This window comes from Acartia tonsa, chromosome 4 (genome assembly GCF_053477335.1).
Source record: "Acartia tonsa isolate MP-2025a chromosome 4, ASM5347733v1, whole genome shotgun sequence".
Taxonomy (NCBI): Eukaryota; Metazoa; Arthropoda; class Copepoda; order Calanoida; family Acartiidae; genus Acartia; species Acartia tonsa.
This window is the reverse complement of record NC_137263.1, coordinates 15,150,397-15,164,793: the sequence shown is the minus strand read 5'-3', so window position 1 is coordinate 15,164,793 and position 14,397 is coordinate 15,150,397. Positions and strand designations below refer to the sequence as shown.

The 14,397-nt window shown below is 31.7% G+C and overlaps 3 protein-coding genes across 10 annotated transcripts in view; all 3 read left to right on the top strand.

The window, feature by feature from the left end:
* The window catches only part of Pkn (serine/threonine-protein kinase N), a 144,423-nt gene that overhangs the window by 32,230 nt on the left and 97,796 nt on the right, over positions 1–14,397 (top strand). For 7 of the 8 annotated variants that reach the window (XR_013878340.1, XR_013878339.1, XR_013878343.1 and 4 more), the window contains exon 2: positions 8,938–9,048. Coding sequence is in view for 3 of the 8 variants with exons in the window: in XM_080156570.1 (XP_080012696.1) it covers positions 8,938–9,048 (111 nt within the window). In the remaining 5 variants the exon portion in view is untranslated. Of the gene's footprint in view, positions 1–8,937; positions 9,049–13,731; positions 13,881–14,397 lie in introns of those variants that run through there. The other variant, XM_080156571.1, reaches the window with a different exon arrangement.
* Positions 11,243–14,397, top strand: part of HSPC300 (hematopoietic stem/progenitor cell protein 300) — a 128,995-nt gene continuing 125,840 nt past the window's right edge. The window contains exon 1 of the mRNA XM_080156580.1: positions 11,243–11,281. The gene's annotated coding sequence lies outside the window, so the exon portion shown is untranslated. The remainder of the gene's footprint in view (positions 11,282–14,397) is intronic.
* Hem (Nck associated protein 1 Hem) overlaps positions 11,243–14,397 on the top strand; it is a 124,220-nt gene continuing 121,065 nt past the window's right edge. The window contains exon 1 of the mRNA XM_080156573.1: positions 11,243–11,282. The gene's annotated coding sequence lies outside the window, so the exon portion shown is untranslated. The remainder of the gene's footprint in view (positions 11,283–14,397) is intronic.

The following is a 14,397-nucleotide window of genomic DNA, read 5'->3' as shown; positions in this document are numbered from 1 at the left end:
CAATTAATATCCGCTGGATTAGAACCGGTTTCGAGCCTTATTGAAAAATCATTTGTATCATCGTATTGCAGACAATTTTCCACGAATATTAAAATAAAAATGATTAGGTAATTAATAAATGTTTTTCTAACACATCTTCCCCACGGGGCGAACAAAACTGTTTTTAATTTTTTTTTCTTTCATTTTAATATCCACGGAAAGCTGTCTGTAATACGATGCAATAAATTACTATTAACGCGCCTACCTGACTTAGCAGCGACTAATTGAAATTAACTGGGACATAACATTTTACTTCACTTTCATTGTAGAAAGTGTTCTCAGAAGTTTAATTAAAATGTTTAACTCAAATGATGTCTTACTTAAACAAATTAACTTTGGATTTCAAAGAATTAAATTCTTTTTTTTTATAGAAGAGAAAGTAAAAGGAATTATATTTAGTGTACATAGTTTGTTTTTATTATGAAACTTATCATTTTTTTTAACTTTATGACACTGGTTTTAAAACAACACATTTTGAAGTGCTTTTTTATTATTCTCTGTTTAATTAAATATGCTACAGAGTAGATTTACAATCATTATATTAAATACTAGCGACTACACCCCTAGACGCCTCAAGGGGGTACTTGAGTTAGGAAGGAGAGGATAAGTCGACCCTTCACTTTTGTTTTTAGTTCTTTTGTGCGGGGGGATATTTTTCTTTTGGGTGGGTAAGTTTCCTTCCCTATAATTGTTATAAAACTTTCCTTGGCCTTTAAGAAGAAGTTTCACTGTGAATGAAAATCATATCGGTCCAGCGATTAGCAAGATCCTTTAGCACAGACAGACATTCATCCTGTTACTTTATACAAGGATTAAGAAGAATTAATAATGACAGATACACACACCTCCTGTTACTTTGAAAACAAAACGGGTCATGTTATTGTTGCTCCCACTATTTACTCTCAATTTTAACGTTTCAATTCACATCAAATAGATGAATAGCACACCCCTACGCCACACAGGGGGTGTTTTTACTACACAACAAAAAAAATTAAGACTTTTTTTTCAGAGAGTGACGACTTTGGGCTGTTTATTACACATTATTCCCCAAAGATTTGAAATAACGTTTTCTTATTCGTTGGCTTTACAACTTTGAGGACCAATAATGAGTTTTGATTGGTTGCTTTATTAAGTTAACTGTCCAAACGTTTCAACTACTAATTGTAATCTACAGGAGTATTGGTGATGTACATAAAATTATTGACCATTGTCTTTTACCTTTAGATTCAGTTTTTTCCTTATATCAAGCTGTTTCAATTAATCATCCATCGTCCAATATTTGTAATCATATTATCAGTTTGTTATCTAATACATTTGTGTAACTGTTAATTAAAACCTCTAAAATGACTGATTGGTGACTGATTAAGCTTTTTATGTCTTAAAAAAATTTTGTACAATTTTTTTACAAATATAACGTCATTATAATTAGCTGTTTTTAATAAAATACTTAAATAAACACCTACATTCATACATATGTGCTGCCTAGATACTTTTAATTGTGAGAAAGAAACATACTATACATTGATTTTCATAACATATGCTTGTCTCTCATTCTTATTTCTCAAAGGCACATCACTTTTTTCCACTCTAGACGTTTGCCCGACGACTCTGGACCAATTACGGTTTGATCCAATTTGATATAATTAGTGGTCAAAATATCAACAAAGTAAAACAATAGCGAGAACAAATTTCACTTTCTCTGGCGCCCAATATGTTCTTTACCAGGCAGGGAAAGGACATTGGGCTATTTATCACACTAGTCCCCAAAGTTTTATATTAACGTTTTTTTTCATTGGATCAACAACTATGGGGACTTTTATTGAATTTTAGTTGGTTGGTTCAATCCCTAATTTTAATCTTCAGAAGGGGTTATTTTGTGTGTCATCATCGGGGATGTACATCAATTTATTGACTATTGTCTTATCACTTTATATCCCTGGTTCTTTATAACAATAGATCTACAGAGAGAGAGTGAAAACCATTTGGTAAGAAAAAGTTTGGGCTAATTACTATTAGGCAATATTTCTTTTATTTCAAGCAATAACATTTTAAGCTATACAATCTGAAAATGAAATAAAAAAAAAACAATTGACAAGACAGTTTTGAAGGAGAATTTATTTCAACCATTTTTGAAAGTATTCGTATTTATATCTTTTTTGCTAAAATAAATTCTAGTACTAGTTAAATGCGAGTTTTCCAGAAAAACTTAAATAGGCGCATGCAGAGCATTTGATCATTAGATTTTTACCGTTATTGATTATTCTAAAGCAATTTTTGACCAACTTTAAGACCCCTAAGACCCTCCTCCCATATTGACAATTTTAAATAATAATATAGCCTCTTTTTGGAGCATTTTCCCTAAAAAGTATTTACCTCGTGGGGCTTTTCTGAATTTACCTAACTTAATATAAGCATCAAAAATAGTTTTTAGTTAATACTCATCTTTACATAAATAAAATCACTCGGAAATCAAGTTTTTAAATGCCCAGCATAGAAACTCCATATCCTTGATTTTGAGTCGCCTTTATTTTTAACATCATTGTATTTTTCTATAATATTGAAAAGAAAAACACTAAGATATTATTAGTGTTAATATTTTTTTATTTTTAAAGCAAAGCTTTTTTGTACTTGTGTCTTTTCTTACATACACAATTTAGACTTGTCCTATCGTTTTCAAATTTTTCATGAAGATTCTTTAAGTTTAAATCTTTGGAGTGAAGCATATCGGTAAGTAAACATGAGGATGATGATTGTTTCTTGGGATGATTAGGCAACATTTGTAAGCTTAGCATATCTTTGATTACGTCGGTAAATGTAAGTATGTCTTTATAAGGTATCTTGCATTCTTATCAATTTTACGTCAGATTAACATTGTTACATTAATGTTTCTTTTTTTTCCTTTTTCTGAGTTTTTAAGCTTCGCCTGTATGGAATTTTGACACGAGCTTGTGTTTTTTTCAACTATTAAGGGTAGGAGTGGCAAATTGCAACATTGAATAAAAAACGATAATACAAAGATTGAACAAAAATACATTTTTCTATTTATTGAAAATGTTTTTAGCCTAAAAAAACTTAAAGGGCTATCTTCTGAAGAAAAAAAAACATTATTAAAACATTATCCAACAAAGAAATTAAACAGAGCTGTAAAATTTTGCTAGTTGAAATAAATTTTTTTGCTTTCCCTCAAAATCTTGAATTTGGGATGGGGGGTGGTGGCTTCTCCTCCACCCCCATTATTTTTCAAATTGTTTCAAAACAAGGGAGGTTGGGTATGTGCTCGACAAGTCACTTTGAGGGAAAGTCTGCATGATATATCGAGCTGAATTATACTTCTTCTAAATTAGTTTCTAAGGCAGACATTATTTTTAATCCAATCTTTTTTTACATAGATTGTTTTTCAACAAAGATATCCCCATATTCATGCAACTTATTTAAACAAAAACAAATTGAAAAAGAATTACATAAAGGACAAAAGTTAAACCATGATCAATTAATTATGAGATGCCATCTCTTTAGTTTTGTACCTCGCCCACATTATTTTGTTTTAAATTATGTAGATAAGGCTTGGATGCATGCTTCAGAGAGACAGATATTGCTTTTCTTATAATTTTTATTTGCACTTTGTGTTTCTTTTGTTATCCAGAAATGTTTGACTTTATTGGCAAGGGTTTTCTTTTACTTCTTATTGGTGTAACTTTTTGAACATCTCTAAAATATCTCTAGTAATGGATAATGATATAGGATATACCGGGGATATACTGACATGGGAAAATTAGTCGTCAATTTAGATTGCTAATTTGAACCTAATTTATTGGTCAGTTCGGTTATCCAGTAGTAGGGGAGGGGAAGGTGTGTTTTGGGTTAATGTTATTTTAGCCAGCTGCGAGTGCACATGAAAAGTGTAAATGAAAATCATCCACGTAATAAGCGTTCGACCAAGGCTCAAAGATTTAACCCCCCACCCCCCTGGCCCCCAAAACAACTAGAAGAATATTTTAAAATGAATCCTTATCTTTTTCCATGGAGATTACCAACTAAAAAGTTGTTGGCTTTTTGTTGTATTAATGCTACTTCAACAAATCTTATCAATCCAAATAAAATGCAAGAAAAAGATTACTGTAAAAACACCTGGGAATCAATATATTCAAAATATCATTATTTTTTTCTTGAAATATTTTTGTTTTTAGATGAATCGTCAAGCTCACTTGAAATGAAACAGAAAAAAACTTTTTAATGCCTTTATTTTGGTTAGGTTAAAAGCAAGGGGTAGTTGGTTTTATGGATTATACCTATTATATTTAGTGTGTATTTTTAAGAGGGTGGGGGGGGAGGGGCAGGTAATCAAAGAAAAATGTGTTTAAAGGAGTGAAATAAGACTATGAAAAATTGTTTATGAGCTTGTTCAGTATTGAATTCATTAACTTACACAATACATAATATTTATGAATTAACAAGGAAATTATTTCCATGAATAGTGCAGCATGTCTCATGTGTTCTATTTTAACTTACATAAATAATTTTAGATATCATCTTTAGAAATTCGGAAAATTAACACATGTAATAAAACCGGCTAAAAAGCAGCTAATGAGCGGCTACTTATTAGAAAAGGGGAATCTACACAGTAAAATCAAGATTCCTAGATTTTTATTAGTTGAGTGGATCTGTTAATTGTCAAGATCGACGGCCCCTTTACACACACCCAAGTTGTAAAGTAGATGTGCTACCATTGTAGATGAACTAAATGTCTATACTCCCATATCTATTGATTCTTATCCAGTTTTGACATCACATTACGGAGCTATTTAGATGGATAATTATTCTATAAAACATTCTGTAACAAGACAGACATTATACATACTTAAGTATCTTAGAAATAAGCTAATGTCAAAGTCCATCTTTAACTTTATAATATTCATATTTAGTTAATAATACATCATAATATTATTACCAGTATTGTTAGCCAGGGCCTTCGGCCCCTTGGAGTTAACAAAACCTGAATAAATCTTGTAATTTATCGTTATTCTGGGAAGCTGGACACGATGTGATAAAAAATTAATAGATTTTAGAAAATTTAGAATTATGAAATAGTTTACCTAATAATTTTTCCTGTCCTTGGTCTGGGCCTTAAATTATTAACCGGCTATTGTTACAGTTTCAGATAAAATAGGGTGATGTTACATATTACATTTTAAAACATGGATGGTGCTTAACAGTAACATGGTTTGAAATATATTTTCACACTTCTTAAATTATTTTTCAAAGTAATATTATAATTTTTATTAACCTGTTCTCAACCATGCTGAAAAATTATTGTTTCGTTTTTGACAATTTTCTACAAATAGTAAAATGAAAAAAATATATAATTATTAATTGTTTTGGTTAGCCCGCGACTTCGGCCACTCGGGACTTACACAACTGGAATTAATCTTATAATTTATCGTTTTCAATCCGCGGAAAGCTGTCTATAATACGATGCGATAAATAACTATTCTTGTAAGGGTAGCACCACCTGAAAGATGGGTAAGGCATGGGTGGTCTATGATAGAATGGAGATGTGTCTTATATAAAATGTTTAGCACAACAGTTTAAATTAAATCTCATTAAGACTCTCCAATGAATATATGTATACAAACGATTTTTCCTATATTTTTGAGATCTCAACTTACATCCAATTACTAATATGAAATAGATGAAAATTTATTTTAGTTAGTTATGGTTTTGAATGCCATTTTAATTATATTATTAGTTATTTCTCGTATCGTATTCTAGACAGATTTCCGCGGATATTAGAACGAAAAGTTGCAAGATTAAAATCAGTTTAGTTACCCTGAGATGTCACACAAAACTGTTATTTCGTGATTCGAAGTAAATTTGTTATAATACGATACGATACATGATTTATCAATATAGCTTAGACCGGTTCTAATCCAGCGGATATTAATCTGTTTCTAAAAAAGTTATCTTTATCTGTGTCCCCGGGTCTGTAATGGTCTCACCGCCCAGCCGGCACATTATTATTATTATGGAAATGCCGCCATTTTAAAAGTAAAGGATTATAGAAGGTGCCAGAAATATCCAACAATTTTTTAAAAATCTTCCTTTTTTGGAATATTTCTTTTAAAGATCAAATTTGGGTTCGTTACGCCACGATGAAAATAATTTTTTTCTTTTGTTTCAAGAATTTTATTACTTCGGCTATTTCTTGTTTTTTTATTATTGTAGTAAAATATTAAAATTCTCAGTGTTAATACATAATTTGCATAATTTAAATAAAAAGTTTTAAGCAAAATGAAACTTGAATTCTTTCAAATAATAATTTTTCTATGAATATTTGGAATGATAATTATACAACGATTATATTTTGTCTTAAAGGATTTAACATTGATTGCTGTATAAATCACTATAAAAGTATCTTGATTGCCATATTATTAACTATTTTTCAGTAATATATTCCAGGGAGGGAGGGGACATTGGGCATATTATTGCACTAGTCCCCAAATATTTATAATAACATTTTCTTATTCGTTAGCTAAACAACTTTGGGGACTATAATTAAATTTTGATTGGTAAGTTTCTTTATCGTTGGCTTAGTTACTTTTGGGACTTTTAATGAATATTGATTTGTTGGTTCATTAAGTTATGTGTCCAAACGTTTCAAGCACTAATTGTAAACTAAACAAAGGTTAATTTTGTCTATTATCACTAGGGATGTTCCTCAATTTATCGGCCATTGTCTTATCCCTTTAGATCCCAGAATATATTGATATAAAATATTTGAGTAGCTCTAGATAAATATTTATCATGTATCTGTTTGGCAATACTTAATCCTAGTCTAGCTAGCAGCTGCGTCCATAGTCTCTAAAGGAATACTATGTTACTAAGCAGTGAATCCTAAGGATTCTTCTTTAAGTATAGCTACTTAAGAATAGGTTATCCCACCAATTTTAACACAAACAAAAATATTATTTTCGACGAATTGTCTAGCTCATGTTTTGCATTTCTGATGATGAAATAAAAGTCAGGGCTAAAAGGGACATTGGGCTGTGCACAGTCCCAAAAATTTTGATTGGTTGGTTCATTAAGTTTCATCCACTAATTGTAATCTATAAAAAGGGTAATTTTGTGCATTATCATTTGGTATATTGGTATATATATATATATATATTTATTGGCCATTGTCTTATCCCTTTAGATCCCTGAATGAAAGTGAATGTGATGGTGATGCCCCAGATAAGAATCTGTAATTGTTCATGGCGGCGCTCCTCTACAACCTGTTTTATCTGTACATCTGACAATTTTTTTACTATCTAGTTTTTTTTATCGTTGGCGGCTGCGCCCCCAAATGAGGAAATGGTTTGATATTTACCTTTCCCCTACGCTTTCAATATTAGTTCCCTAAAGAAAGTTTCAAAATGTTTTGAAATAAAAAAATTCGGTGCTTGCTTACATGTGAAGACCGGAGCACCGAAACCCCCCCCCCCCCGCTTAGTTTTGACAAAAATCAAAAATAAGGGGGGGGGGGTAGTTTTTTAACCCCCCACTTAGTTTTGACAAAAATCAAAAATAAGGGGGGGGTAGTTTTTAACCCCCCCCCCCCTTAATTTTGAAGAAAATCAAAAATAAGGGGGGGGTAGTTTTTTCACTGTACAACACGCCAGAAAGTTGAGTGAGGTAAATCAAGTAAATCCAGTATACCAGAGGGGAAACCTTATTACAAGGATATTCATGTTTTGGGGCATAATTTCCTTATTTATTGACTGATTTTAGTAATTGATGTATCCCTGAACAGAAAATGAAAATAAGGAGGAGGGGGGCCAGTAAAAGGTTTTTGATTTCACTTGAGACCATGTGTTACTTCTTTTTCTTTTGGGCTATTTTTTGACAAGGTGTATATTCATTTCTGAAAATTTTTTATTATTGAATCTCAGGGTTGGAGGGGACATTGGGCTGTTTTTTTCACTAGTCTCCAAAGTTTTATAATGACATTCTTATTTGTTAACATAACATCTTAGGGTACTTTTAGTGAATTTTGATTAGTTGGTTCATTAAGTTGAATGTCCAATCGTTTCAACCACTAATTGTAATCTACAGAAGAGGTAATTTTATATATCAATTTATCGGCCATTTTTTGATCCCTTTAGATTCCTAATTAAATCAATAAAACTACATAATATTTCAATAGCAAAAGCTAAACTTTTTTGAGAATATTCAGCGGAAGAAGATGCACACCATTTTATAATACCCTTTTCATCAACTGAAAAACACGTAATCTTTTTTTTATCAAAGTACATAGTTGAAATATATAACAAACTGAAAAATTACGAAATTACACACAAAAACTAGTTACCTAAATGATATTCAATTTATCTAGCGGCTTCTATAGTATATTAGCTCTGTATTGGTTGGGTTAGGTAAGGACTGAAAAATAGCTTAGAACCATCCGAAGACTTAAATCTAAAAATAAAATAGAATTCACTATGGGACCTATTTCAATCTTCGCTAATGGAGAACTGAATCGGTTCAGTAGTTAATGAAATCTTAAGCTTTCGACAAAAAAAAAATAATTTCTTATATCATATATTGATACCTATATATGATCATATATTTTTCAAGTAAACAAGGATAGACTAATCCACAAGTCAAAATTATGTCTGTCTGTGCGTGAAATATTTTGGGATGAAGCTTAATTTTCCATCAATTTACTTATTGCTGGAATTCTTAATTTTATGGTAGCAAGGTTGCGCGATTTTTAAAATCGTACTTTGAAAATAAAATTATTTCTAGCTTAAAGGTATCTGAAGTTAAGAAATAAAATAAATCAAAAACCTGCCTGGTTATTTCAAAAAGCTTTCCTGAATTTAATATCTTAACTGACTAATATTTTTTTTATTATTTTAGGTATTTACTGGGGGGTCTAGGAGAGACCCGAGCAGTCTGTATCGGTCAACCTCACTCAGCCTGTTTCCATACCTAGACATGGCTGATCTTGGCAGTGCTGCTCCATACATTGTAAGTCCTGTTTTATTATATGCAAAGATTTTCTACAAGCCACTGGAAAGGGCAGTCTGTTAATTTAGCATACATGTTTGGGTTTACCGTTTCAAAGCTCGATGGCTTTCCTCCAACAAGAGCGATTTTTTTACTTTTTTTGCATTTTATTTATAGCGTTGGTTCGAAATACATTTTAAGATTATTATCCGCCGAATTAAAACCGGTTCTCAGCCATAGTAAAAAATTATGTATAGGATCGAATTACAGACAATTCTCAGCGAATATTAAAATAGAAATCATAAAGTTAATGCCAGTTTTGTTAGCCCGGTCCTTCAATCCATCGGGGTTAACAAAACTGGATAATATTATAATTTTTCATTTTAATATCCGAGAAAAGTTGTCAATAATACGTTGCGTAAAATAGCTATTATTCTCTTTTAAATTTAAAAAAGGGTGTCTGATATTTTGGTGCTAAATAAACAATTTTTGAAATTTTTGCACCATAATAATAATATTTCTCTTGTATTATGAAAGTGTTTAGGATTTAATATTCATTTTCTATTGTCCCTTTTTAACATGCCTTTTTCTCATTCATTAGGAGGGATACAATTTATTAAATTTTTGGCGGATATCTTTTAACAAGGATTACAACATCCATAAAGGGAAGCTCTGACACGGTAGGACAAACCGAGTAGTTTTGAAACTATAAAAGTTGTTTATCGCATCGTATTATAGACAGCTTTCCGCGATATTAAAATGAAAGATTAAAACCAGTTTGTTAGCCCCGCGGGGCTGATGGTTAACATTTGGTATTGATTTTGTGATTTTTATTTTAATATTCGTGGAAAATTGTCTATTATACGATGCTATATATGATTTTTCAGTATGGCTGAGAACTGGTTCCAATTCACCGGATATTAATCAGTTTCGAAGTCATACCGAAAAAAAAATATATTAATTACTTTCTTGCTTTTGAGGGGCTTTTAGTTGAATTTTGTTTTGTAGTTTTTGTATCACCTTTAAATTCATTGTTGGGGATGACTAGTTGTTTTTAGCATCAGTATTGCGGATCTAGATACACATCATTGCCAGGGATTAAGGATATATTTTCTCTAAATCAATTTTATAAAAGAGGGGATTCTTTTTTGGGTAATTTTATCTTTAATAGCACTAGAGAAATTATATATTTCCTTATGTAATTTAAATGTCTTCCGTTTTATTTCCGACGGATTAAATTGATGTACATTTCCAATGAAGATAAAAATATACCTCTTTAGATTAATTTATTGTTTGTAATAAAATGGACATACTAGTTTGAACCAACAAATCAAATTACCTAAAGTAATTAGGTGTTTTTGTTAAACTTTGGGTACCATTTTATGTTACAGCCTAAGTCCCCTCCCTCCCTTCCTGCGATTTAGTGCATATCCTATATAAAATTAACAGTATTTCTGTCTGCGTGTGTATGTGTGTCTATTGAAGGATCTCTTTAGCCGCTGAACCGATATAGTTTTCCTTTACAGTGTAGCTTCTCATTTGTCCTGGTTAGGTTTTTAGATATTTTGGAAAAGGTTACCACCACCCTACCTAGAAATATAGCCTCTAAAAAAGAAACATAACATAAGCATAGAACTCTTTAGAGTGTCCCGAGATATTAATTATTTATTCTTTTCATAACGCCTTTTCTTTTATGGGTTGGATCTTCTATTCAAAGCCTAGATTCCGATTCCGGATCCACTTTACTGGTGTACAAAAGTACATAGTTACACTCTCTCTCTTTATTCATCTGCATTTCTAGTTACGTAACATCTCTATATCTAAGGTTGTCCACACGTCTGTATTGCTCATCCTTTAGTCTTTTGTAACATTAGAGGGTTCATATTGGAAATTAATTTCAAATACAAAGTTAAGCTTTGCTATGATTTTATTATTATATTTGTTTTTCAATTGTCAATATTCATGGATTTAGAATATATGTGGATATTATGACAGGGGAAAAATTGTCGGCAATTTAGCTTGCTGACTAATTTATTGGTTAGTTCGTCCATCCAGTAGGATAGGATGGGGTACCGTTATTTTAGCCCGCTGTGAGTTTTACTTTTTTATAGAACATGAAAATCTAGAAAGATCCAAGTAATAATATATCCATTTCAACAATGAACTCAATTAAAGAAAAAAATCTTTGCCTGTTAAGTATAACACACATTAAAAACGACCAAGCTAATATTGCTTGATTCACTTCTACAAGAGATGCGATTGATAATGAAGATTTTTTTCTTTGAAATATATTTTGTTATGAAGCAGCAGTAGTTACTAATTTATAAATGTTATGGTTGAGATAGATTTATAACTGTTAAAAAACACATTACGATGCCTGTCTACTATGGCGTTAATTTTATTCCCAATCTACTTAACAATTAACATTTATTGAATAAGACTAATAATCTTTCAAAGGCTTTAAATAGTTTGTTTTTTTTATATTTAAATATCTTTGCATATTGAAGGATTATATTTCCGGTAGCTTAGGCAAGAACTTTAACTTCTTTTGTATAGAGCGTCTTAGTCGGGATGATGTAAAAATTAGCATATTCACAAGCATAAGAATACTTGGTAGTATCCCTCAAATTGACAAAGGAACACCAATAAATCCCCATGATGTAAGATATTATTAATATATAAATACAACTTATTTTTTATCATTTTATTTATGGAATACAACTGTTTCACTACTAAATAGATCATCAGTTCCAATTTAGATGTATAAAATTAGTTTTAAAAAATATATGTCATTGCATTCAAATCCTATGTAAGATAAGGGAAATAGTCAAACCCTAGCCCTGTGGGACAACGTGTCCAAAACTTTACCTAGTCCTACATCACTAAAAATATTCCTCTTTTTACGGACTTACACCCCCGACATATTTCTAAAATAATGGGAAAGGGGGTCGGTGGACATATAAGCTCCACTTTTCATTGGAGGGATAATTCATAATACTCTTGTTGTATATTTAACATGCTCAAAGATTATAGAACAATAATTAGCTAGAGTGGGTTTGGGTTAACAATTTAATATTATATACCTAGATTTCGTGAATTTTTTGGGTTAAATTGGATGATTTTTGTTGAAAAGTTTCCTGTTAAGCTGTTTTTACTGTAAAAGTATAGCAGATTATGAAAGGGATTTGGTGGTTTTACGTCATTTAAACTTAAAATATTTCAAGGGTGGGGAGATAGTTAACGTTAACGTTGTTGTAGTTATTTTTGTCTTAGGGTTCTGTATGGTTTGAGCACGGGTTGATTATTTTTTCATGCTATCCCTATCTTTTCTATAATTCTTATGTTCCAATAGCATTTTGTATCAACCAACCTACAAGTGAGAGTTTAAAAGCAGCTTCGCTTTAAATGACACACATATACGTTAATCTTGTTGGTCAAAAAAAGAGTTTTTCTCATGTATAATAAAGTTTTTATATTTTGGTTAAGATTTTCAATCATTAAAAATTCTAGTTCTCATGCACTAGAGAGAGAGAGAGAGGGGGGGGGGAGTATATTTGATAGGGATGGGGTGGGGGGGGGATGAGTTTCACCGTATGTATGCAGTTATCAAGCCAATGTATCTATCCATGTATACACATATATGAGAGGAATGCGCGACGTCTTCCTTTCACCCCCCCCCCCTCAACGCTTCCTCCCTCTCTGCCATTCTTTCATTTTATGATAACCCCTCTGCAGCATATGTGAATGTATCATATAATACGATTCTGTGTGTTTGTGTACTTCTGTGTGTGTGTGTGTGGGTGTTTATGTTTAAATGCATGTATGTGTGTGTGTGTTTGACGTATACATGTGTGGGAGTGTGTATGTTCATGTTTTCATCGACACACAGAGAGCAGGGGGGAGTCTGAGTGCCGGGTATCCCCCATGTGGCTTGTTGGTCCTAGTGGTTGGGAGGGGTGTTGCATTCACTTATTATGAAAAAAAAAATTTAATGCTGAAAATATTAGCTGTAAAATTTGTATTTATATTATTCATGGAAATGAATTAATTTAAAAGGTTTTAATGAAATTTAGATTTGAGATGTATTATCCCCACAGGTGTAAGGGGGGGTGGGGGAGCAGAAAAATAAATTAAAACCATCCCTAGAGTAAAATTTTTATAAATAGCCCAAAACCATCTTAAGCTTCAGACAATAATCCTTACTACTTTTTACAAGAAGATAGTTTAGTAAACTTTTTTAATATGTTATTATCGAAAGATTTTTTGGGATAAAATAATTGCAGCTATATTCTAGCCACACCCTGAGCATGGAAGGTAGAATATGATGCCCTAGCTTTACACAGGCGCAGCTTAGCCGCACCAGGGGGAAGTGGGCGGTTTGTGCAGGGGGGTTGTAAGGGGGACGGGGGACTAGGAGAAGTTACCATTCTATGACCTAATATGTTGGAAAAAAGGGGGTGTTAAAAGTTAAGGAAGAGGGGAGCTAGAACAGGGATGAGAATATAGTCATGGTTATATTTAGTTTCACAATCTTTTTCTTGTCAAATAAATCCGGTATTTTCAGCTGTATTTATTTGTACTCAAAGTGCCCATAATCTTGTAATATCAAGCATGGATTATTAACAGATATAGTGTGTTTATTATATCCATTATTAAATGTATAGAAAGTTCATGTTGCCTTCCCTAACTATGTGATAGTGATAACGGGTGACTTCAGAAAAATCTGTAATAATTTTTTTTTACACAAGAAATGAATAAATTATGAACCAATGCATAGTGAAATTAGATATAGAGCTAGTGATTGGTTCTTAGGCATGTCGCCGAGATCTTCTTTTACACAGCTAAATAACATGGTAAGAAAAATATATATATACCCAACTCGATCCCACCCCCTTTTCTTAACTTAGTTATTGGTCAGCTGTAGATTTAATATACATACACATAATATCATATATAACTTTAGACTTTCACATTTTTGGTTTAGAATCATGAATCTTCAGTTTTTTTTTATATCCAGATTAAAAGATATTTTGCTATAATCATATTTGGATGTACTAACTTCTTGAAAATAGGAGCAGGATATATGACATTATCCCGTAAAACCAAGTTGTATTACGTTAAGAATTGTCCTAAGAAGTAAAATATAGCTTTCTTTTTTTTTACTTTGCTACGCCTTTGATGTTACCAAATTGTTAACAATTTTCGATAACTTGATATTTCTGAGGTCTTTAGCTTCAGACGAAGAAACCTTGTTTCTTTCTTATAGGACTTCAGGCCACGCTTCTAGCCTTTAGAGGTGAATAAAAAATATAAAACCACCCTAATCCATTCCCTGAAAAGTCCAACCCATTTGGATCAGCTATTTCCGAG